This window comes from Mustela nivalis, assembly GCF_964662115.1.
Source record: "Mustela nivalis genome assembly, chromosome: 10".
Taxonomy (NCBI): domain Eukaryota; kingdom Metazoa; phylum Chordata; class Mammalia; order Carnivora; family Mustelidae; genus Mustela; species Mustela nivalis.
The window spans coordinates 190,983-216,812 of NC_139029.1; the positions used below are offsets into that span (position 1 = coordinate 190,983).

The 25,830-nt window shown below is 58.6% G+C and overlaps 1 protein-coding gene and 1 long non-coding RNA gene across 2 annotated transcripts; one reads left to right on the top strand and one right to left on the bottom strand.

Annotated features, from left to right (window-relative positions):
- Positions 1-300: 300 nt before the first annotated feature.
- Positions 301-25,519, bottom strand: SSU72 (SSU72 homolog, RNA polymerase II CTD phosphatase). Its single transcript, XM_082686272.1, has 5 exons — positions 25,125-25,519; positions 16,641-16,784; positions 2,950-3,089; positions 2,318-2,436; positions 301-779 (listed from the first exon to the last, which is right to left on the bottom strand). The coding sequence occupies exons 1-5, from the start codon at positions 25,202-25,204 to the stop codon at positions 678-680; spliced, it is 585 nt and encodes a 194-aa protein (XP_082542398.1). The 5' UTR covers positions 25,205-25,519; the 3' UTR covers positions 301-677.
- On the top strand, positions 10,963-13,836 carry LOC309842293. Its single transcript, XR_014299598.1, has 2 exons — positions 10,963-12,487; positions 12,858-13,836. It is a non-coding gene; the product is annotated as an uncharacterized lncRNA (long non-coding RNA).
- Positions 25,520-25,830: the final 311 nt, after the last annotated feature.

Below are 25,830 nucleotides of genomic sequence, written 5' to 3' on the forward strand. Positions count from 1 at the left end.
ACGCGGGGGACAACTGATCTCAGCCCCAGAAGGTGCCCCGGGAGAAGGGCTCCATTCTTCCAGTAGTCCCCGTGGGCAGCAGGACCGCAGGATCCTGCTGCGAAGTTGGCTGCCCCGCAGGCAGTGCCCCCATACCCCGTGCCCCCACCCTCCAACCTCAGAAGCAGTCTGAGCTGCAGGGTCAGGCCCAGGGATCCCTCCAGAGGGACGTGTGCCAGGCTGGCAGGAGCAGGCCAGGCGGGGACTCAGGACAAAGCAAAGACGGCCAGCAACGTTGATTTATTGGACAACTGCAAGTTCTTTCCCAGCAAGACAGAGCCCATGGCTTTATTCGGGTTATTTGTACATTCCAGCAAGTTTGGGGGTGGAAGGGCAGGAGCCACGAGAGCCACAAACGCAGGGGGAACGTACTGGAAACCGTTGTTTACTGTTTTGGGTAAAGAAAAAAAAACCTTTATAATCAACATCCCACCCGTAAGCACACGTGGGAAAGGAAAAACGTGATTGTTCTGAATCGCGCATTTGCGTCTCTGCGTTTCCTACGCACAGTCCGTGGGCACCACTGCCGCCGGCCGGCAGAGCACCTGAAAGTAAGATCGAGTATCAGGAAGGACAGGTATTGACAAAAGGCAGCTCAGAAAGGTGGCTCCGGGAGGGCGGGCGGGCGCCGGCCAGCGTCAGTAGAAGCAGACCGTGTGCAGGAAGGCTCTGCCGCTTTTCTCCTCGAACTCCTGGAGCAGCTCGTCGATCTCGTTCTCCATGTCCTCCGTGTGCTGAATCTGGGGAGAGCAGGCGGGCCGCCCTGAGCCCCGGCCCCACGCCCGCCCCCCGCGCCCACCGAGCCGCCCCTCACCCGGCCCCGCGCACTCCTTCCCAGGCACCCCTGCCCTGGGCCTGCCGCAGCCGCAGCCCACCGGGGAAGGGAGGCCCGGGGCACCTGCTGCCAGGCCTGCCCTCGGGCGCCCCCAGGACACAAACCGCGGGAGCGCACAGGCCTCCCGCCCCCGCTGGGCAGAGGCGCAGCCACTTGCTCAAAGGCACACCCCGCCGTAGCCTCCACGCACCAGCCGCCCCTCACGTCCCCTCTAAGTTGTGAGACCCACAAAGGTGTGCGGATGTGGTCAGGTGTCCCTGGTGGAGCTCTGCAGCCAGTGGCCGGCTCCAGGCTGACTCAGGGCTGGCGTGGGCTGGCCTAAGTCTTGGCCTATAAGCAGTGCCTGTCTGAAGTGACAAGCAGCCCCTCTGGGACTCGTTTCTCGTCGGGGTGACCCAAATAGAAGTCACATGTGCTCCTCTTCAGCCCTTTCTCGTGCGTAATGGCCAGAACATGGGCACAAGTGCTGGAGCTTCGGCAGCTATGCTGGGCCTTGAGGGATCTTGGGAACAGAAGCTGTGTGGAAAGCACCAGGAGAGGAGGACCCGGGTCCCTCCTGTGGCAAACCAGTCCAGGCCCGCAGGTCTCTGAACTTCGGGATAAGCCACTTGTTTCCCTCGCTTTTCTGTCAGAGCCGGCTGACTTAAATCAGATCTCACAGGCAGAACACAGGGCAAGGCGTATGGCTCTCCTTGGGTAGGTTCTTTCGTCACATTTAAGAGAAAATGTTTTGTGGGCACCTGGGTGGCTCAGAGGGTTAAGCCTCTGCCTTCGGCTCAGGTCATGATCTCAGGGTCCTGGGATCGAGTCCCGCATCGGGCTCTCTGCTCAGCGGGGAGCCTGCTTCCTCCTCTCTCTGCCTGCCTCTCTGCCTACTTGTGATCTCTCTCTCACTCTCTGTCAAATAAATAAATAAATCTTTAAAAAAAAAAAAAAAAGGAGAAAATGTTTGCTCTGGGCACAGCAACATTGCAGCAGCGACAAAGCCCCTATGATTTTCCACCCAAGGGAGGATGCCCGGGCCACTCCGGGAAGGCCAAGGACCAGCAGGTCCTGAGGGTGAAGAGGAGGACAGGCCCGCATCCACGAAGCTCTGGGGGCCCTGGGCTCTGCTGGACCCGATCGGAGTCCTGGCAGGAGCTCTTGGCATGGACACGGCCAGGCACTGAGCTCCCACCAACTGCGCATCAAGCAGAAAGTTCTTAAGTGAAACCTGCGCGGCCGATGGGCAAACCGGCAGGCACATCGGCACTGACCTGGCTTTGGACACCTGAAAATAGCCCGACATGAACATGAGCTGAGTCGCGTGACAGCCCCTTTCCTGGTAAAACCTGTGTGTCAGGAGGAGGTGGTCCTGGTATGTCTCTCCAGCACAGACTGCTCCCAGGGACCCCCGGTCAGGCCTGGGCCTGGTTCTGGGCCAGAGCAGAGCCGGACACTCACACACTGGCACAGCTCACAGATGAGGAACGCCCCCAGGGTGGCCTCTTCGTGGTTGTCCTGGATGTCCACGTTGATGACGTGCACCGGCTGGCAGGTCTCCTGCTCTCTGGAATTCAGATCTGCCGGGAACAGAGCACAGCGGTCAGAGGCCGCAGGACCAGGGCACCTGCTCTACCTGTCCCTGGCCCAGGGGTGGTCAGCCAGGCCTGAGCGCCTCCAAGCCTGGTGGGGGTGATTCAAGGAGACCTGGGGACCGTCAAGCCCAACGCACCAGCCGCCTTCCCACGAGCAGCCAGGCTGCCCCGGGCTGGAGCACCCAACAGTGCGTTCACTAATGAGGGCCGGACCCCCAGTCTGGCTCCCTCGCTCCGCACGCGCCCTCCGTGTGTCCCAAGACCCTAAAACCTGCACCGCGTGCTCAGACAACACGCAGGTGGTCTCGCACGGGTGGACATGACCGGCAGAGGGCTGTGCTCCCCCCCCCCCCCCAACGACCTCCATCCTCAGGCGGGCCCTGCCCGCCTTCGCCGGCCCTGGAAGCCGCTGTGTGTGCTGCTCAGGGCAGCCGCCGAGGCCGTGACGGGCGAAGCAGTGGCCCAGGCACGTGGGGCACAAGCGGTCTACGGCCTTACCTTCCACCACCTGATCGTACACTCTCTCTTCACACGTGAGGATCAGATCGAACAGGTCTCTGCAGTTCTGGAACCTTTCCGGCCGCGGCTTGATCCTCTTATTTCTGTCCAACATATGTAAGATGCCGTTCTGCGTGTAGCTAAGTGCTGGAGTCAAGGGACTTTGGAAAGACTTCTCAAGTGCGGGACGCGCCAGCCCCCACCCCGTCCAGCTCAGCGCCAGCGTGCACCAGCCCAGCTGCCCCCCACCCCGGCAGGTGCACTGAGGCCACGGAGAGGTTGAGGCCGTTCTGGGGAGTGGGCTGTCCTCTGGGACTCACAGGAGACGAGGCGGGGGGGAGGCACCTGACTTAAGCCCCGCAGACAGGCTGCAGCCTTCCCAGCAGCCCCTTCTGGGAGGCAGAGGGCTGCTGTCTGCACGCTTCCTCGCCTTTCCTCAGCCTGCGGCTCTGACTCATCCTGGAGCGACTTAGTGACCACGCACAGAGCACAAGCTCTTCAGCAAAGACAAAGCCAATCCCCCCAAGTCTGGCTCGGTTACAGCAGTACCAGAAACATCTGGAAACCACCAAGAAAGGCAACTTCAGCCGCAAGAAGGGGGGAAAAGCCCCAGGTTAACTGGAAATAGTGAGCAGCCCAGAGCCTCCAGCGGCCGGAGTCCCTCAGAGCTAAGGGGACACACACGGGCCGTGCAGCAGGTGTGCGGCCCATGCCCCGCAAGCCCAGTGACCAGGTCTATATTCAGGGCCCCGGGGTAGGGTTCACCACCCTCAAGAGACAGGGACAAAGGCCCTAAAGGGAGTTCCTGACAACTAGGGATAAGCATCTCGTTAATTCTATTTAAGAGAAGTACGCTACCTGAGAACTTCTGAGTGACCGTTTGATGGTTTCCCCAGATGTTCGATTATGACAACTTACTCAACCTCCCATCACTCAGAATACATTTCCTGCCTGTCCAGAGAGCGGGGAGCGCTTCCAGAACGTACCCAGCAGTCCGTGCAAGAGTTCTAAGCTGAAGAGGCGTGTCACCGTCAGCCAGGAGGTGCTTTTGTGTCCCATCCACTGTGCATCCCCGGGGTCCAGCCCGCCCCCCCACAGCTGCACCCGGGGCGGCTGTGAGCCACGCACAGGCGCTCGCTCCTTCCTGTGCGCCGCGTCAGAGTCCAGCGTGAAGAGACGGCGTAGGGCAGGCCCTGTGTGGCCGCAGAGGGGACAGAGGCGGCCGGGGCAGGCGGGACAGCGCGCCCCTGCCGGCCGGAGGAAGACCACGAGCACCAGCGTCCCCAGGGGCGCGGCGCGGCTCTTGGTGAGGCCAGAAGGGACGGCCGGCCACTAGGCACCCCACAGCAGCACCCCAGAGGCTCGCAAAACCGCCCCTCCCTTACTTAAGCCTCCGTGATTTATGTGGAAGAGAAACCAACGAAACTGGGGTTCACGTCCTGAAAGAAGAGATGTCTGGTTCAGGGATCACACCCCCGCCCCCCGCAGTGGATGAGGAAAGCAGTGGCAGCGGCCCTTCTGGGCTACATCCTGGCCAACAGCAGTGAGGCGAGGCCCGGGCGGGCTGGGCAGGAAGTGCACAAGCCAGGAGCCCTTGCCCGTGAACCCACAAACCCACCAGCTGCTCCCAGTCACAGGGCCCCAGAGCTCCCCCAGGAAGCACGCGAGGACAGGGATAGGATGTCAAGGTCAGCGGAGGGCAGTGAGATGCCCACCACACACAGGCCCGGACCAGCCCCTGGCCTGGCTGCCCGTGTTTGGCGAATGGCCCGCCGACTCCCAGAAGCAGAGCAGCAGGCCCGAGACTCAGTGGCAGGCCACAGCCTCCCGAGAAAGGGGCCCCCTTGACTGGCCTGGAAAACTGGGTTCCTACATGGTTGGGGGCAAAGACGTGGCATGCGGGCAGGCACTCCCTCTCCCCAGCACCGACTGAAAGTGCCCTGGAATGATTGGGGGGGCGCTCCTAGTGAAGCTTCAGCCTCCACACGAACCCCGAGATACTTCCAGAAGGTCGAGGGGATGGGGACGAAGCCACAGCCCCGCACTCTGACTCCTGCATGCCTCGGGGTGAGGCCCCCCGCCCCCGCCACGCTGAGCTCCGTGGCCCAAGGCTCGAGCTCGCGTCGCCCTCTCCCAGCCCCTGGCCTTCAGAAGGCGCGTCTTCACGGCTCTCCGCTGTAACCGGTGAAGGCGGCCTGTGAGCCCGTCCGCCTGACCCCCTGCCCAGCAGCGAGGCCGGCACAGATCAGGGGCGCTTGGAGGGTGGGAGGGCCCCGGCAGGGACCTGGTGCTGTGTCACACCGAGGAGGCGTGGAGAGACCATCTTGAAACACTCTGGGGTCTCAACTCAGACCACCAGTGAGCGCGCGCGCTCCTTAAGGACGGTCACCTAAATGCCAGCGTGTGGGCCCGAATGCACCCTGGGCAGACATGCGGGCATCTTGAGAGAAGCGGGAACCAGGCAGGACACCCAGTAGCCACCGGCGACCTGTATTCTCTGCAAAACTGGAATGCAAATGGGAAACCCAAGTCCCGAGCAGCGGAGACGGATGGGGCCTCGGGCCTGCGGGCGGCCTCGCCGGCACAGCCGGGGGCCCGGGGCCCAGAGGCCAGGCTAGCGGGTGCTTCAAAAAGCCGCCCTTCCGGGACCCTGCACATCTGTCCTCCCGCAGAGCTGCTCTAACCCTGACCGCCGAGGCACGCGGCTCTAGTTCGGATTCAGGGCAACTGTGCCAACACCAGGTTTAACTTCAACGCTGATATTCTCCTCAGCCCAAGACACAGAGGCTTAGCCAGACGTTTTCATCTTTAAAGCCACGTCGCATCTGGTGGACACGGACGCTGGGGCCCCAGAGAAAGGCCCTCTGCGCAAGGCAGCCTCTTCCCAGCCAGGGGAAGCCCCACGTGCCGTCCTCGGAGGAGGGACGCAGGGAGCCAGGGGCCGGCAGCGCAGGGCCTGTGCCCGGGGAGCCTGCCACCGGCAGAGCCCGGGCTCAAAGCGGAGACATTTCCGCGAAGGAAGATGAAGGGAAGGCGGAGGCCTGAGCTGAAGGCAACAAGGGACAAGAACAGACGAGCCATTTCCGAGCGAGGGAAAGGCGTCGACAGAAACCCAAATGAGGGACCAGAGGCTCGCTCTCCCAAGGCCAGGGGTTCATCACCGGAGCCCCCCATGCCCCCTGAGCCACGAGGCAGGGATCTGCTGCCGAACCCCCGCCCCGCACCCCTCCCCCTCCGGGGCCTCTGCCCGGGCTGGCCAGACAGGGGCTCTTGCCAAGGACAGGTGAGCACAGGTCAAGTCTCGTTTCCTCACAAGTGTCCCCAGCCGAACACAAGACCAACCTGGGGGAGACAGGCTTGGGACAGAGGGCAGAAGTAGGGTCCCCAAGCAGAAACGACCGTAGCCGGAGACAGGCTCCCAGCGAGGAGGTACCTGGGCACTAAAGGAGCTTTGGGACCAAGATCCTCACAGCGCCCACAGATCGGGGCAGGGGCACAGGCCCCAAGTCTTCCCGCTCTGCAGCCAGGGGACCCCAGAGCTTCATCTTGGGGTGGGGCCTGGGTTCCCTGTACACCCGCCGCGTGGTCAACAAGCTGCTGGCAGCCGCACGCGGCCCTGGCTGGACCAGATGCGGCTCACGTGTCCCGTGCAGATGACGTCTACCTCCGAGATGCGGGGCAAACCGCCCCAAGGACATGCAGGCTGGGTACCAACACCTACTGTCCCCAAACGCTGCCATGCCTAATTCAGGTCCTTCCACTTTCTGGCTCTGGATGTGACTCAAATCCCTGTGGCTGAGGCTCCCCAAGAGTGGGCCGCACCCAGAGGCTGGTTCGTCTTCTCAATTCCCTATAATCTAGTTTGACCTCCGGAAGCACAGACACAAGACAAGAACTCTTACGCAGGACCCAAGAGCCCTCCGGGGGCGGGGGGGGGATCCAAGGGCAGTTCAGCTCAGGAATGCCCAAGCGCCAGCCGCCCGACCTGGGGGCCAGGTCCCCGCCGCCACTGCTGCAGGACACAGCTGTGGGGTGCGCGATGCTGAGGAAGAGGGCCGCACCCCAGGAGAACTGGAGTGTCTGACAGCCCCCCAAAGGCTCAAGGACAAAACAGCATCCAGGTAAGCAGGCCGTGCGCTCAGGAAGCCCAGGGCAATCTCCCATTCCCAAAGCCGTAATGAAGGGCAACTCCCCAGCCTTGGAAATTAGAGCCCCGAGTCAGGAGCCTTCCCTTCTGCTGGGCACAAGGGTCTACACCCCCTCCTGCCCCCTGGGCCTCCCTCTGGAGTGTGCGACACGCGAGGGGCGGGGCAGGTGTCCAAGGAGCCCCCCTCAGCAGGGAACTGGGTCTCCCCACCCCATCTCAGGAATGATTCAAGTATTTAGTTCAAATCTCAGGGTTATATAGTGGCAACACTTCTGCCTTCACTTCAGATCAGCAACGAGGCGTGAATGGGGCAGCCTGAGAGCCCGCGCATTCAGCGGACACAGGGGCTGCTGCCCTCCCTGACCCCCGGCCCACAGAGCGGGGCCGGACAGTCTGCTGGGGGCCACACCGTAAAGTGGTGCCAGGCCCCACACGCAGGGCCAGATGCCGTGTGCCTCCCGCCCGCCCCACCAAAGCCCCGTGTCACGGAGAATCTGTTAGAACAAAAGCTCCGGGGTTTCACTGAAGGCCTCTTTTAAAACACAACCCCAAGAGCCATAGGCAGCGGCCTCTGGAGGAAGCCGGACAGGCACCTGCCTGTCTCCACGCAGACCTTTCAGGACCATTTCCCGTTAGTCAGATGGCCATGGCCCCCGACAGAACAGCGAGGACCGCACTGGATCCTGCAGACGCACGCGTGAACTCGGGGAGCCGCCAAATTGCATACTCGGCACCTCCCGGAGGACACAGGCCCCGAGAGCCTGCCAGGAAAGGCCGACAGCGCCATTTTTAGGGACAAGTGTTACTTCCGTGAGAAAGTAAAGAGCACTGGGAAAACAGGCCCTGGGTTAGCACATTCAGAGTGCGGGGCCCAGAGCCCCCCCAGCCCCCCACCTGCGCCGCGCGGTGTGAACGCTCCCAGTGGGGACCCGGGCCTGGACTGGGACCTGGGCCTGGGAGGCGCGGCCTGCAGGCAGCAGGGGCCAAGAGCAGGCCCGCAGAGGCAGAGGCGCCCACGACCACGTAGAGTCACACAGTAGCAGCAAAGTCGCTTCCACGGGGCTGGAATCCGCAGAGAACGTGCCGGGAAGAAAACATTTGCGTTTGTAATCACGCTGTGCACGCTAGGGACAGCAGCCCCAGCCTCAGCCGCAGCTCCCAGGGCACAGCATCGCCCAGAGCCTCTGCGGACACCCGCCCCCCTGCCTCGCCGGGGTCAGTTCCAGTCCTGGCGGGGTTCTGGGGTGGTGGGCTGGACGTGGGAAGACGCTGATCTGCCTGACCCGGCACTTGGCGAGCTGTGCTGCTTGGAACAGACGTTTCTGGGAGGGGCTGTCCCCCCCCACCCCCGCGAGGCCAACTGCCCCTCGCGCAACACGGCCGCCCCCCTCCGACCCCTGCACCGACCATCAGCAGTGGCGGGAGGGTGAGGCCACCGCATTTCTTCAAAGGAAACACCCACCCCTGAATGGGGTTTGAAAGTACTGGCTGGAGGACCCCTCATGCTGGGGGACACCAGGAGGTGGGAGCAGTGAGGTCAAAGTTCAGGACCTCCTCTAAGGCTCCCCCAGCTTTAGTGAGAGCGAGGGTCTCATTCCTGGCCCCTGAAAGGCGGCCTGATGTGAACAGGCGACAAGGGTCAGCACAGTGCCCTGTCCAGTACGTTGTAGGAGACTTAAATAATACAACTAGCGGACGACCACTTGTCCAAACCAGGAAAAACACTGCATTCATTTAAATTTGAGAGAACGTTCACAAAAACACTTCAAGTAACTTGGCTGGATAAATAAAATTACAGTGGGGGAATTAGTTTTAGTCCTTGTGCGTGCGTGTGTTTGAAGCAGCTCTATGCCCGACGCAGGGCTCGCGGTCTCGACCCTGAGCTCCAGAGTCGCAAGCTCTGCCCACAGAGCCAGCCGGGCACCCCCTTGGTCTTTGTTTCAAAGACACACACACCCACCCCCGGATGTTTAATTTTATCAAAATTTTAACCTCAAAACAAAAAGCTGACACTGAAGATGAATAATTTTAGTGAAGGTGATCTTAATTTTTCAAACTTTTTAAAGAAAAAGCTTTAAAATTACGACTTAGTCTCCAACTCCATGTCTTTTCTACATAAATGGTTCAAGACTGGACGACATCCCCAGCCTCCCGTGGGGAAGAAGGCTGAGCCCAGCAGCAGGGGACGGTCGTGCCGGACGGCCGCACTGGACACCGTCTGCCACCAGAAGGCAGCATTCTGCGGGCTGGGAATGGTCTGCGCCTCAGGCGCCCGCGTGGCGGCAACACGGCACAAGGGAACAAATAAAACGGACCTCGCTCCCCACTGAAATTCTAATCACCTGAGTGGTTTAGAGAAACAGAGCTGTCTCACCATGAAAGAACATTAAAAAAGAAAAGAGAGGCAAACCAAAAGCAGGACCAGGGCACAGTAACCAGACAAAGCCCGGGCTGCCCGCCCGCCCCCAGAGATCGGCTCCCATGCTGTCCCAACAACGCATTTTGCACAACAAACTGTCTGGCTCACGGGGAGGGTGAGGAGCCCATCCAAGGGGCCAATGGTCCCTGTAAAACCGCCCCCCCGCCCCCCGCAGCACTCTTCACAGGGACCAGCTGGAGCAGCCAGAGCCACAGGCCTCCAAGCACAGGCCGCGGGGAAAACAGCCATGGCCAAGGCAGAGCGGTCGGCGAGGTTCACCGGCAGCAGAAACCCGAGCTGAGCAGAGGCCACGGGAGAGAAGGGCGTCCCTAAGTGTCTTCCAACTGGAACGCACCCAGAACCGCGTGAACCAGGAACTGGCAGCGGCTTTTCATCATAAAGACCTCAAAACCTTACTCTTGGGGTAATGCGATGCCCAGTGCGCCCCGAGCGAGGCTGGGACAGGAGCCGCTGCCATCGAGGAAGAACATGTGGCTCAGATGGGCTCTGGGGCCAGGGCAGGAACCAGGCCACCCTGAAGGTGCTGAGGACAGTTCTCTCCCACTTTTCCTGACGCGTGTCCCTGACGCTCCTTGTTTCAGGGGTCACACACCCACTGGGAGCCCCTCCTGGACAGAGGGTCCGAGGGCATCTGCTGACGACACAGCATGGGCAGGACGCCGCCCTGATGTCATGCCCACACCCCCAAACGCAGGAGTCTGTTCCAAGGTGGACACACCTGGAAAAGCGTCTCCATTTGGGGTGCCCTCAGTCACACTCTGCCCCCCAGGCTGGTGGGCGAGCTGTGCCTGTCGTAAGGGCCGCCGGGACTCAGGCCCACACCTCCTGCTCAGCCTGGCGCCTCCCCGGAGCCCTCCTGCTCAACCCAGTCTTTGCCTCCCGCACGTCCTCCTGGGTCAGGGCCTGGGAAGAGGACGCACTCCCACCCGCGCCTCGACCCACCCCTCAGAGGTCATGACAGCTCACCTGATTTCCACCATCCAGGGCCTACTCCATGCCACAGGCCGCACCAACTCCAAGTTTAGATTCAGGGGAGAAAGGCCCAAGGAGACCACACGTGTGAATCACGGAGAAGCACGCCAAGCAAAGGGGCCCACGCAGGAAGACCGGGCCACTCCTCACCTGTACAGATCCAGGAGACACCCCTCAGGCGTGCTCTCGGGGTGAAGCACCAGAGTGTGGAAGCAAGAGGTTTCTTACGGCTGCTCTTACGTCAGCCAACGGTGAGGCTCGAGTGCGCCCAGTGGCCTCCCCACACCGCGCACATCTGGTCTCCACAGGCCTCACAGTGGCCAGCGGGACCCGGCAGCGCTGCCCGTCCCCCGTCCTCCCTGTCCTGAGAGGCGTCGGAAGACAGCTGGAGAGGCCAAGCCCAGCGCTGCAGGGAGTGGGCGGGTCGGGGGCCACCCTGGGCTGTCGCGAACACAATCGCGGCCCACCGGCCATCAGAGGCAGGACTGGGACGCGGCGGGTGGGAGCCTCTGACAGAGCCCTTGGCACACTTCGGCAGAGTGAGAAAGGCAAACAGCTCTGAGGCCGGGATCTTCTGAAAGGGCTGTGGGGACAGCTGGACTCCTAGACCACACTCTGAGAACCACTACACAAAAAGCTTTTGAGCTGGAACTTCCTTATATTAAAAGTTAGTTCATTTTGGAAATCAAAGCGGTTTCTGCAAAGCAGGGAGGCTGCACTAACAAGACGCTGGGAACCCCTGGAGGAAATTTCCACGCCAGCTCCCGAGCCCCGGCCCCCAACCTAACTGCTGCCCCGCGGCGAGGCCTGGGGGCGAGGAGACCTTCCAGTCTAGAGTCCTCCTCCCGCCATCCGTGGGGTTATTAGGCCATGGGAAACCACAGGTGTGACCCACGTGACATAACCCTCTCCCAACACACCTGGCGTCAGCATCTCACCTGCCGTGGGCTGGGAACACCACGTCTGTTCCCGGCCCTGGGCGAGCTCCGAAGCCATGGGTGAGGTCAGCGTGGCTCTGTTACGCCCAGACGCGCAAGTGACCCCTGGCAGCCACCAGCCAACCGTCTGTGTCCAACGTCTGGCCTCTCCCTAGCGGAGACGTGATGGTGGCTCTTCTGCCTCTCTGGAGTAGTGTAAGGTCATGATTTGTATTTTAAGCACAAGTGCTTTCCTAAAACCTGAAAGCTTAAAAATCAGCAAAACTAGATCAGAGTTTCTCTAGAAATCAGTGTTTAGCTAGGAACACACTCTGTTAAACAAACACTGTTTTCAAAAATTACTTAAAAACATAGCTGCCAACCAGCGTGCAGTGAGGGAAGGTCCCATACAGCGAGGCAAGGGGCGGGGCCAAGCCCCTCCCGAGGGGCAGGGAGGAAAGCGCTGGCTTGAGCTCCGGGAACCATTCCCAGGATGGGACCAGCGGCCCTGGCAGCTCCTTCCACCCCCGCCGAGCACAGTGGGTGACGGCCCGCTGAGCTTGAAACAGGGGCCCAGGCGGACCTGAACAAAAGGAAAAGACCAGTGGCCCTACTGCAGAACAACAGGACCTCGGGGAGGACAGAACTCTGAGCTTGTGTCCACTGGCCTCGGACTCAGGACAGAGGTCAGGAGACTGTGGGGACCCAGCAATCTCAGAATTCATTTTTATTTTTAGCTTTTACCCCAACACAAGAATAACAGCACCCTGAAGACCTGGGTACACATACAGCGGACCCTTGAACAACATTGGGGGGAGGGGCTCCCCCGCAGGCAAAGATCCAAGTGTGACTGACTCTCCAAAACCTAGACCAGACAGCCCACTGGCGCCCCGAAACTCACTGGTTACACCAGCCTCACACTGAGAGTCTGTCTACACCACACAGTGTTCCAGGAGTCAGGTAAGCTAGAAAAACAGCGTTAAGGAAATCACAAGGAGACGTTTACAGGACGTGCCGGGTCATCAGACGGCTCTGCTACCAGGCCTCGTGTCACTGGGCCAAGTGCACGCGGCTGCCCGAAGCCTCAAAGACAACGCAGCCGGAGGAGGACCGTGCGAGTGTGGCCGAAAACACCGAACCCACGGGCGCCGGGCTGGCTCAGTGGGTGAAGCCTCTGCCTTCAGCTCAGGTCATGATCCCAGGGTCCTGGGATCGAGCCCCGCGGGCTCCCTGCTCAGCGGGGAGTCTGCTTCCCTTCCTCTCTCTCTCTGCCTGCTTGTGATCTCTGTCAAATAAATAAATAAAATCTTAAAAAAAAAAAGCCAAACTCCCAAGGTGAGTACACAAGATGGAGAAAAATTAGAAAAACGTGCTGGATACAGGCTCAAAGCCAGTGTCTCCCGACTGTGCACAAAGCCAGGATCCCGGAAAGTGTTCGTTCTACTTGGGTTTCCCATCAGGGTTTAGGAGCAACTGTCTCTTCTCGTATTAAAAATGCCACTATTATTTACACAGTTACTGTTTAAGACAAATGATTTTTAGTGATTTTGTAGTTCACACAGCGATGATCTACTGCAAGGTTTCAAATGGGCTCCCCAGAACACCTCACAAAGGCATGGCAGCCCTCCCCGTGGAGACCCCCAATGGGGCCCAGCGATCCTGGGAGTGCGGTCCCCGACGGGCCCTTCAGATGCGAAGGAACTGTGGTCTCGTTTCAGCGAGACTGTCCAGGCGGGCTGAGGGTTCAGCTGCAGACCCCACTCCCTCAGCAAGGGGAGCCCGGTCTGCTGGAGCCTGCACCCAGCTCCACCACTCTGCTCCAGCCCACAGGGCACGGTTAAGGCTGCTCCGTATTCAAAATAACTCCAAGGCAAAGAAAGAAAAAAGGAAGGTTAAAATAAATCACATTAAAAAGTAAGACAGCCTGGCCCTCGCCAGCACACGGGTGAGCCTCAAACACGCTGGGGGAACCCACTCCAGGGCCCTGCATGCAGGAAAGGCGAGGAGCACCCAGGCCCAGAAGGGGGCGCGGGGGGACAGGCGCGAAGAGGGGCACGTGATAGAATGAGCCCTGGGTGTGGCGGCAGCCGAGGAACCACTGGATTTCACCTCTGAGACTAATGATCCACTATGTTAACTAATTAAATTTAAATGAGATTTGAAAATGTGCTAAAATCTGCCGTGGGGATGGCTGCTCAACCCTGAGGCACAGCAGCGCCCACCGGCCGCACTTCGCCGGCCACGTGCACTCTCTCCCAACAGCGCTCTTCTGGGGCCCTCGCTAGAGAGAAAGCGGACGTTTCTGGTGGTCTGCAGAGGGTCAGGCCAACAGGGATTCCCAGTATTACCGGCAGATAATCCCCACAGGGAACTGGTAACCAGCCCAGTCTAGCCTCACTAACTAGTTGAGAGTTAGTTTAACGAGGTTTCTGTCCCAACTCGCGTCCCTGGCCTCCGCGTGCTCCCAGGGGCAGGTCCTGCAGGGACTGAGGACCAGTGCCTGGCCCTCCACCCCCTGGGGCCACCCTGCCCACAGAGGGAGAGCCACAGGGAAAACCACCTACAAACAGCCAGAGCTTCAGAAATAAGGAGCTTCCGCACTAACAGGACCGTGGGCCAAGGCGTACTGAGAGCTCAACGTCAGGGTCCTGCATTGAGCCCCCAGCGCCCCGTGCACGCACACATAGGGGAGCCCAGCCCCCAGCCACTCCACCTCACCTCCCGGCTCTGCCAGTCGGGTACCACTTTCCTCCTGTGACGTCACGCTCGCCCTTGAGCAACTTGCTGAATGTCCTGTCTCACCCAGGGTTTACATCCTAAAACCATCGCTTCCCCACAAGCCCCAGTATTTGCGGTGACAGACCTGGCTTCTGGTGCTTCCTCCACTTCTTGTATCGGATGCCGATGCGGAAGCGACCCAAACCGCAGCCCCCGCCCACCCCATCAGTAGTCAGGCAGTCCCCTCCTGTCCTCAGAGCACCTCCCAAACCAGGTGTGGGACCCTCAACACACAGCTGAACACCGCTGCCTCCCTCCCTGTTGCCTTCATACGGGGAAGGCCTGTGCCCCCAAACCCAGGGTCCTGCCAGTGTGCACACCAACCCGTCCCCCCTCCCCGGGAGCAGATGCCCCTTCTTTACTGGTCCAGGGATGTACTTGGCACCCTTCCTAGAAGACAGAAATCCCACCCAAGTGAAGTCAATAAGCTGACAAAGGTATCTCTCTTCCAGAGCCTCGTGAGGGGCACTCAAAAGGGGCGGTCCGGGAAGGTGACCTTCCTACGCAGGGTCTCAGGAGGCAAATACTGCTGGTGACCATGGAAACAGCCATGACCCCCAACCACCACACCTTTCCCATGATGCAGCAAAGGCACACGTGTGCGGATGCCTCCTGGACAGGACGCTCTATGGGGAGACCGTGCGTCTGCGCGAAGACAACCCACAGGGAGATTCTGAATTCGGAGCAGCTGGTCCCGCTCCTTCATTCAGAACTGCTAAGACGCGCATACCAACCCTCCTACTCCAAATCCCTCTCGTTCCCGTCTTCTTAAAACATGGTAAAGTGCTGCCCACTCCTAGAAACAGAGCAACCATGGTCAGCTCCAATGTCAGAAGGCCTCATCTGTAATAATTAAGGGAGTATGAACAAGCACGTTATTTTCTGTTTTGGTTTCTCTGAGTACAAGAGCTTAACAATGAATGGCGTTGGCTGGAAAACCTTCAAATACAGACGTGGTCTCGAGGGAAGCTTCACGACACGTGGAGAGTTCACACACAGTCAGAAAACCTGGAGGTACGGTCACGGTGTCTCTAGGATAAGGCGGCTAGTGCTCACTTCTCCTCGAGGCTCAAGGGCTGCTCTCAACACAAAAGAGAATTTCAGGGCGAACAGCCTTTCTGAGACGGGGCCTTGGGGTAAGCCAGAGCCCGCCCCCGCCCCCAGGGCGTGAGCAGCGCACCAGGCACTGTGACACGGAGACCAGGCGCAGCCCGCCGGGGATGCGCAGGGTCTTCTCCCCGGTGCAGGCTCTGCCGCTTATGAGAAAGGGGGGGCACCCAGGACTTCCCAGAAGGACCTCGGGTCAGCTGCACCACGAGTCCTGCACTCGACTCGCATTCTGCCTCAGCGCCCGACAGCTTTCTCACTGTAGCCGAGGGCGGCGAGCACTGAGCCAGACGGAGCAACTGTCAGGGTCCAGTTTTACATTTTGCTAGCATGACCTTTGGGGCCACACTCCGTGCTAAGTAATGTACAGATTTACAGAAAACATCTGTAATTTATTAAAAATTACAAGAGCACCAACATGAGAACAGACTTTTCTCTCTGGTGCCTATGTTCCTTTCACCTGGTGTATGTCTGGGTTCCATCCCGAGAACCGGAGAGCCCGTATTGTACCAAGGCAGGCCCAGAAGTTCTCTAGTACATGTGATCATGAAGTGCCCCGGGCAAAGGCCAGGCAACAATGGTCTTAACCACTACACAGCCTGACACCGCGTTCATAATGAAAAACACCTTTCATGGGGTGCTGGGGGGGCTCAGTCGGTTAAGCATCTGACTCTTGGGTTTGGCCTTGGGTCGTGATCTCAGGGTTTTGAGACTGAGCCCCTCACTGGGCTCGGCACCCAGTGCGGAGTCTGCTTGGGATTCCCTCTCCTTCTCCTCCTGCTCCCCTCACTGTGTGCGTGCTCTCTCCCAACATGAGCAATAATAATAAAACAAACCTTCCTTTCACATGCGTCTTAACTAGCAGATCCAGTCTGTTCTGCCTCTTCCTAAAATGAAGTTCTCTCAAGTTAGGTGCTTCTAAAATGCTTCCTTTGGTAGCAGACATGGCAGAGAGGAGCGAGGCTGCCTGCCTACCCGGGTCGAGCGCACACTGTGCTCCCGTGTGCGTACACACACCCGCCTGCGGAGGGGAGCAGCGGGCAGCCCTGCAGCGGGCAAATCCACTCTGCTCTGTGGCTCCTGCCTTCCTCGCCTCTGCTGCCCTGGCCGACGTTACACCAGAACCCGCCCTCGACCTTGTCAACATGGGCTCCACGCGTCCCCCTGCACACCGCATGTGCCGTGTGACTCAGCACCACACCCCGAGGCAGCCGCTAGGTACCTGCATCACAGACAGCCCTAGACTGGAGACCAGAGCGACACCCACGTCAGAGGACACCTGCCAGAGACAAGCTCGCGGGGTTTTTAAAAGGGCGACCCACTGGGATACAGTTCTTTGTCCTTCCTAAGGAGATCATTGTACATCTGATCATATGTAGTTTTGAAATCATAAACATTTGGCTTGTCGGGTGCTGGTCCTGGGAGTTTCACGTGTGTTCCTGTTCCGAAGGACCGGACGCTGAATCCTCGTTTGCTGAAACACACAAAGAGAGAACAAAATCACAGTTGGATTAAGACACAAAATTCTAAAGCCAAGGAATACAGAATGGAAAATAGACAGAATGAGTAACTGCTGATACTACAGACATGTTTTTAAATTCTAAACTTTCAGCATTTTATTCACAAATTTTTAAAAATCCTGTAGCAGCATAAGGGCACCTGGGTGCTCAGTCGCTGGGCATCTGCCTTCAGCTCAGGTCATGATCCCAGCGTCCTGCTTCTCCCTCTCCTGCTTCCCCTGCTTGTGCCCCTCTCTCATTGTCTCTCTCTCTGCCAAATAAATAAATAAATCTTTTAAAAAAAATCCTATAGCACCCTGGGGCATCCGAGTGGTCACATGGTTGAGTGTCTGACTCTTGGTGTCGGCTCAGGTCACGTCTTGGGGCCGTGGGACCCAGGCCTGCATCGGGATCTGCGCTCTGTGGGGAGCTGGCACGACATCCTCTCTCCCTCGGCACCAACCCCCACTCACATGCACGCAGGGCCCTCTAAGAAAGAGAGTCTTTAAAAAAATTCTACAGCATGTTACACCAAAACTGGATGAAACCGATGGAGACAGAAGACAAAGGGTTGCCGGCGCCACTACAGGGGGGTCGAGAGCACCACAGCTGCTCACCGCATCCCCCCAGACCCTCTCTGGCCATCGGAGGCCCCACGGACGCGCGCAGTGAGGGAAGAGCTCCTCTGGAGTGTAGCCAACCGCCGCCCGGACTGCCTTGCAGGGTTCAGGCTCCCAGGACCCCCTCGTGTGTGACTCCTACGACTCTCCCACAGACTTGACTGCACGCACCACACAGGGAGCGCCACATGTCGGGCCGCCGACATCCTGTAGGCCGGGGCTCGCCAGGAATCCAGAACTCAGGGCCCAGGGGTGCCAGGCCCACGGGCGCCTCCCCACAGTCTCTTCCATCGTCACATCGGCCACGAGGCTCAAGAACAAACAGCTCCCAAGCTGTGCCGACTCCGGTAACCTGGAGTCCCTGGGAAGGGACGGACCGAATGCGTCTCCTGACAAGCCTGGGGGAAGCCCGTGAGTGAGGCCCTGCGCCGCAGCAAACGTCACCTGACCTCCCGGGCGTCGCCATTAATAACCCCTCGGGTCGGCTGCGGTCACGGGCACCGAGGAGAACACAGAGCCGTGAGCCAACACGTCACCGCACTGTTGAGAACTGCCCGGAACAAGCAGCTTGCGTCTCAGGCTCCAAGCCGTTCTCCCCAAAGTGTCCCAGAGCCATGCGTCCACTGCGCCAGCAGCTTACCGGCTGCTGAAATGTGAAAGCCACACGTCGCTGAGGGGCGAAGAGGACTTCCTGCTGAGACTAACTACGGGCAGCATAACCCTCCTTGAAGCTGGCCAACCCTCAAGTCTCCTTGGAGTTTTCTGTGCGTCTCATGGACACACATGGAAAAGCCAGGTGCCCAGAAGTGGCACAAGTGTCCCGGACCCTGGTAAGCCGACACCACCGACCACTTCCCTTGTGTGCAGGAGTGGGTTTACTTTGAGGGCGCTCAGCCATTCACACACCCAACACCTGTATGTCAGGGCACAGCCTCTCCAGCAGACGAGGGTAAGGAGGGGTGCACTATGAGACCCGCAGAAGTAAGACCCCCAAGGACAGGACTCATGCTTCAAAACCTAAAAACCACCACCGTCACTGTGGCAGACTTGCCATCCCATTTTGATTCAACGACGTTTCCTGGGGCTTACTGCGTGCCGGGATACAATATGAACAAAACAGATCCAACGCTCTCTCCTTCGACATTTGGGGGCCGGCAGGCGGGGGTACAACAAAGCAGGGAAAACACCCAGCACACAGGACAGCGAGAAGACAGCGATGGAGGAAGCCAGGGGGCAGGAGCAGCGCCCGCTCGTGGGGAAGTGGGCAACGGGACAGAGCACCTCAGAGCCTTTCACAGCACACACCCCACGATGCAGACCCTGGACGGGGCCCCGCAGTGCTTCAGGCCGGGGTAGGGGAGACAGGCCACCGGAAAGCTACCCACAGGGCTCCCGGGAGGCTCCAGACGGGAGAGCCCCTGGTGCAGGGACTCACATCCCCCCTCCCGCTGGAGCGGCCCGAGACGGAACAGCCGGGTGATGGCACCTGGCAGGCCCACCTCTCTTCTACGCGTCTTGTCACAGGAGGGTCTGAGGCTTGCATTAGCTGTCCAGATGGAGGAGTCTCCGCTTTTAGTCTATCCACATCCTTAACAGCAGATCGTCCCAAAGATAACCCAGCCCCACACCCCACCTAGCCTAACCAGGCTTCCGAGGGGGCACTGCGGAGCTGCAAACGGACAGGTGGGACTCAGAATGAAGGCGGCCTCCCCCCACCATGAGAAACAGTCCGGGCTCGGCTGTCACTTCTCTTCGCGACTTTCTGAAACGGCAGTCAAGTGTATTCAAAAATAAAAATGAAGTGCAGTTTGTTCTTCCCCCAACAGAATGTTCCCAAGTGGCAAAGAGGCTAATTAGCAACAGAAGTGCTGTTTCTTCGAAGCTGATGCAGCCGGCAGAGCGGCCCATCTTGTGTGACAACATGTAGTGCGACACCGGTCTTACATAAAGCAGTGACGCTAAAAAAAATTCCCGACAACCTAAAGGCTCAACGTCGTCACAGATCCATCAACAGATCCATCATAAAGAACCTATCATAGAGAAGGTCAAGTTTTGGGAAAGACAACGGTTTCCACTGCTATCCCCATGGCTACCCGTAAAATGATGATGTTCAAACGAACCCCGAGAAGGACCGCAAGCAAACACCAGATTAACAGCACGGGCTACGCGACGTTTGTTTTCCACAGCGAGATTGTTCATCAATTTCAAGCGTTTCTTTGGCCAAGACTGGAATCCTAGAGCCACGGCCAACCTTCAGCAGGCACACTCTGACTCTAAGTAGGGCACGACACGCTCCCAGTCCCAGGTCACCTTCCCTACAGGCACGTCACCCGCTGCTATCAGCCCGACGTCTAGCCCGTGATGACCTCATGCCCACGGGCCAGCTGACTGCTCGCCTGCAGCCGCACCGCCCGGCGCCCGCAACATGAGCGCCCCTGAAGCGTGAGCGCTCCGGCAAAACCCAGGTCCTCGGGCGCCTGGGTGGCTCAGAGGGTTAAGCCGCTGCCTTTGGCTCAGGTCATGATCTCGGGGTCCTGGGATCAAGTCCCGCATCGGGCTCTCTGCTCAGCAGGGAGCCGCTTCCCCTCTCTCTCTGCCTCTCTGCCTACTTGTGATCTCTCTCTCTCTGTCAAATAAATAAATAAAATCTTAAAAAAAAAAAAAAAACCCAGGTCCTCGCCCGCTAAACGTGCGTTATAAGCGCGTCTCAGTAAACATTTCCCAGGGTTCACACCGTGCCTGAGATCCTGGTGTCCCGCGGTGACAAGTGCACCTCACGTTCAGGGCCCGTCGGCACCCCTGCTCACATGTCCCTCCCTCCCCGACTGCTCTTCCTCAACCTTGGCTTTTTGCTGGCCACCCTGCTCTGCTGGTTGCTGCCAGCCTGTCCAGTGTGTCCCCCCCCCACACCCAGGGACAGCAGAGCAGGCCCTTGAGATCTGGCACTTGGGATGGTCCGGCAACAACCAACCACGAGTGTGCTGCTTTCCTGCTCTAATCCCCCGTGGCCCCAAGCAAGGATGTGTCACTAACACGGGTGAAACTGCTGAGCTATCTTCCCTGCTCCGGGCTCTCCCCGTTCTCATCTGTAAAAGACTGGAGATGCAGGAGAAGGTTTTAGCTGTGTTTTACCTACTGGGTCTACCCAGTTCTGAATCCATGTTTACACGAAAACTGCCTTTTCTCCAACCATCCTCCTCACTTTAGCTCTGCCTCCTGAAGATTAAAAAAAAGAAAACAATGCAGTCCCTTAAAACCTAGGAAGGCAAATGGGTTCCTCTGTAGACACCTTTTTCTGCATTCCCTGCCTTTCTTTGAAAGTCATGATTTCTAACCCTTCCACCTTCCTAAACAGTCCCCAGTTTATTTTTTTCAAGGGTCCAGAACCAAAATACCAGAAGAGGTAGGCAGAGAGGCTGCAGAGCACAGCTGACTACCCCTCCCCCTGGTAAAGGCAAGAGATTTCTGGAAATGGGTCCAAGATCAGGGAGGAAGTTTCGCACCATGAATAGGGGTGCTCCTGCGACACAGCCACAGGCAGCCCCAGACTTGGTCCCATCTGGGAGAGAACGTTCAATTTTGCCCCAGTTCCGGTGTGGCGGGGAGCCCACATGCTCTGGTGATGATCTGAGAGCCCTACCCCAAACTGGGGAACCATGGGACCTTAGCGGGTTCTGCTGCCTCCCCTCACCCTGGACCCTTCTTCAGCCCATGCTTTATCCATCTGGAGTCTCAGTGCTGTTACTCATCATAACCAGAGTCCTTTATGTCCAAATCCTTACTGTCCCTCATGAGCGAGGGCTTCCTGTCCTGGGCACTGCCTCTTCACAGGTGTTAAACACAGACATCTAAGGACTGCAGGGATGAAATCAAATGGCATTAAGAAAGCACCTGGCGGGGCGCCTGGGTGGCTCAGTGGGTTAAGCATCTGCCTTCAGCTCAGGTCATGATCTCAGGGTCCTGGGATCGAGCCCCACATCGGGCTCTCTGCTCGGCAGGGAGCCTGCTTCCTTCTCTCTCTCTGCCTGCCTCTCAACCTGGCTTTTCATTTGCAGTCTCTCTGCTCCTGCTCCCTAAATCACACTGCCTTAAGACTGAAAACAGACCCGAGAACTCAGTTCAGCAGTATGCAGAAGTCTGTCTTACAACATTTGTTTTGAATGGCTAGACTAAGAGGACTTCTAAGAATCAACATGCCCCTTAACATCTAGATCGTTCTGAACAAAAAAATAATCAGCTCCAAAGGGAACTCTCGGTCTACAGCATACAAAGAACAGAAAGAGGCGTCCGTGGAAAACGCTCCTGCAGACCCTAGAGCTCCCACAGCTGGTGCCTGAAACGTCTCAAACGATCAAAAATAATCGCCCCAGGGAACACTGATATATACGTGAGAGAGAGAGAGAGAGAGAGGTGTCTGTGTGTGTGTGTGTATACACGATATATCGATATATCGTGATATATGATATACGTACCAACATTTGTTACCATTTGTATTTGGCTTGTCAGAAAACAGAGACGATGTGCAATGGGGCTGTAATAGCACATAAAGTAAAACGGGGTCTCACTAGTAAAACTAGCCCCTGTGCGGGTTCACTTAACTGCGTTTCTCCCAGTATTTATTTCAGATTTCCTGTTTCACAACACCTTCTGTAGGGCCCTGACGTTCTTAAGGTCTCAGGCGGTTCCTCTGTAGGTACCTTTAAAAACCACCACATCAAGTTCTTAGAAATGCGTTTAAACGCTGTAAAATCCAAAAAGAACTAAAGCCATAAATAATTGTGAAAAGTGAAAGACATGGGAAGTCGTTCTATCTTAATAACAATTTCAAAACTAAAGGAGGGCAAGATCCTCTTTTGCCCCACCAGCATGAAAAAATGAAAATAATGCCCAGACTGAGAAAACAGGAGTTGTATAAATAGATTATTTTCTGGAAGGTAGTCTGGCAAAATATAGGAAAACATGAAATATGCCTACTTTTTTCATTTTTTTTAAAGATTTTATTTATTTATGGGGCGCCTGGGTGGCTCAGAGGGTTAAGCCTCTGCCTTCGGCTTGGGTCATGATCCCAGGGTCCTGGGATCGAGCCCCACATCGGGCTCTCTGCTCAGCAGGGAGCCTGCTTCTCCCTCTGTCTGCCTGCCTCTCTGCCTACTTCTGTTTACTTGTGATTTCTGTCAAATAAATAAATAATCTCTTTTTTTTTTTAAAAAAAAGATTTTATTTATTTATTTGACAGACAGAGATCACAAGTAGGCAGAGAGGCAGGCAGAGACAGGAGGAAGCAGGCTCCCTGCTGAGCAGAGAGCCCGATGTGGGGCTCGATCCCAGGACCCTGAGATCATGACCTGAGCCGAAGGCAGAGGCTTTAACTCACTGAGCCACCCAGGGGCCCCAAAATATGCCTACTTTTTGAATCAGCTATTCTACGCCTAGGAATTCATCCAAAGAAACAATCAGAAAACTGTGCAAATGTATTTATATGGCACAAGGATGTTGACATTTTAAGAATGAAAGATAAAAAGCAGCTTAAATGTCTACTAACCCGGGGTTGGCTACAAAATTAATTGCTCCACAGAATTCCTCTGGATTACTGTGTCCTAATTTTGTAACCACTGCCATTGCTCAATATGAATAAATGTATTCAAATTCAATACAACAAAATAACCACCCAAATCGAACATTATGTGAAGAGAAATGATAAAACACTGTACTCTTCCTTCCGTGTATGTGCACACAGGACACACCCAGAAGGTGCCGCACCGATCCTGCGAGGACCTGTGCTGGCCTCCATCTTCAGTGAATTCTGTTTGCAAAGAGATCTTCTTCCAAATAACACTATTTTCTTTCTTTCTTTTTTTAAGATTTTATTTATTTATTTGACAGAGAGAGATCACAAGCAGGCAGAGAGGCAGGCAGAGAGAGAGGAAGGGAAGCAGGCTCCCCGCTGAGCAGGGAGCCCGATGTGAGGCTCGATCCCAGGACCCTGAGATCATGACCTGAGCCGAAGGCAGAGGCTTAACCCTCTGAGCCAGCCAGGCGCCCAGTAACACTATTTTCTAACAGATGAAAACATCCCCCACATATAAGTATTTTAGCAATTAAAGATTCAGGTCTAAGTCAACATCACATTCATGAGCTCAATAATATAGATTACCCTGGGGCGCCTGGGGGGTGCTCAGTCATTAAGCCTCTGCCTTCCGCTCAGGTCATGGTCCCAGGGTCCTGGGATCCAGCCCCGCACCGCACCGGGCTCTCAGCTCAGTGGGGAGTCTGCTTATGCCTCTCTCTGCCTGCCTGTGATCTCTGTCAAATAAATAAACTCTTTAAAAAATAATAACAATAAAACAGATTACCCTAAACTTACGTTTGGAGTCTATTTTTGAAACAAATTTGAAACACAGTAAAACGGGTCCCAGCACACCTAAGACTTCTGACTTGGCGACTGCCGGAGGCTCTCTCGCACCCCCGTTTCCACCGGAGACCCGCTGCTGTGCCGGCTACCACCGCTCTGAACTGCACAAGGACCGATCGTCCTGCAGGGATCGTCTTGGGGAAGTATCAGATGGGCAAGTTTCAGGACAAAACTACCGGTCGTTTAAAAAGAAAAAAACAAAAAAATTTCCCTTTCGTAGAGTTCGGCTGACATGTGTTGGGCAGCCAGCCGGACCGGCACCACGAGGCCGTCTCCATCCCTCCTCCAACGGAGAACGTTCAAGTTCATTTTCCTTGAGTGACTTCCCAGGAGTGTCAACCTTACGTTCTTTCCCTGGAGTGCACTGAGCGTGAAAGGCCTGTAAACGTCATACGAGCACTTTCTGGTTTTAACACAAGCCTGCGACGGTACAGGGTTCCGTTTAGAAACGACCTTCACAACCAACTGTCCGGTTCAACACCTCCCATTCGGGCGCCGGAGACCGCGAACTCGGCGGGCGGCGCGCGGTAGTGAGCAGAGAGGACGCTCCGGAGCAGCAGACCCGCACCGGGGCGCGGGCGGGCGGAAGGCAGGAGAGAACGCGCAGGAACCCCAAGCTCTCCCGGTTACCGAGGAAGGTGGCCACGGAGGCGGCGGCGCGGCTGTCCCGCGCCGGGGACCCTCCGGGAAGAGGCTTTCCGCACCGCAGCGGTCAGCGTCACGGCCCGCGGGCTCCTACACACCCGCCGCCGGCAGCGCGGGGGACCCGGCAGCGCGGACACGGACCCCAGAAGCGCAAAGGCGAAGCCCCGTGGGGCCCGGAAACGCGCGGCGGGCGGCTCTGGGCGCGGACGGCGGGCGGCCCCGGACTCGAACGCAGAGACACAGCCACGGCGTCAACACCGCGGGCCGTGCCCGGGTTCGGGGGTGCGCTTTCCGGCGGGGCCCGGAGCGGCCACGCGGTCCGCACCCCGTCGTGGGACGCGACCGCCTCGCAGACGCGAACCCGGGGCCGGCGCTCCGGGCGGGCCGCCCGCTCCAGCGGCACCGACGCGCGAGCCCAGCGGCTGCCCCGGGAGCTCGGAGCCTCCGGGCTCAGAACCCGAAACCGCGCGCGGGCGACCGAGCCGCGGGGGCTCCTCGCTGCGCTCGGCCCCGGGGCCGACGAGCCCGGCGCGGCCCGCCCGGCGTCCGGCCTGAGGGAGCGCGGAGCCGCCCGGCACGGGCCGGGCAGCACGCGGGGCCGCAGGGACGGCCGGCGGGGCCAGGGCGGAGCGCACTACCTGAGGATGTTGTGCGCCTCCATGCTCCGGTTCTGGTTGCTCGAGCACACCACCGCCACCCGCAGCGGCGACGACGGCATAGCGGCGGCCGCAGCGACCGCGACGCAGGCGCTCCGGGACGCCCACCAGCCGCGGCGCTTCCGCGCGAGCAAGATGGCGGCCGCGGCGCCCGGAAGTCATGACGCCACGGCGGCGGCGCCGGCGACGTAGCGCGTCAGGACGTGGGCGCGGGCGTGAGCGCGGCGGCCCGGCGGCCCACACGCGCCGTCCCCCAGCGCCCCGGCGCGAGGGCAGGGGTCTTCGCGGGCGGGCGCCGAGCCCACAGCCAGCGCGCCGCTGTTCCCGGAGTGCCCGGCAGAAGCCCGAGCTCCTCACAGGGACCGCCCTCGGCCCTGAGCTCGGCGCTGGCGTGCTACGTCATAAAACCCGGCCGCCGTCGCCAGGAGTGACGTAGGCCGCGCCGTCGCCCAGGGCGCGTCCGACGTGCGGCCGTCGTCGACAGGAGTGACGCGCGCGCGGCGCGCCGGCCGGTCGGCGCCAGAGTCGCTGGGGCGCGGCTTCTGCGCGGCGGCTGGCGGCAGGGTCCGGCTCCCGCGGCCTCAGGCCGCCGCGGGCGCACAACGGGCTCCCTCTCAGCGGGTCCCCGCGAGGCCCCGCCGCTCAGCGTCCGCACGTCGCTCTCGGAGCCCCGCACGCGGGTCGCGTT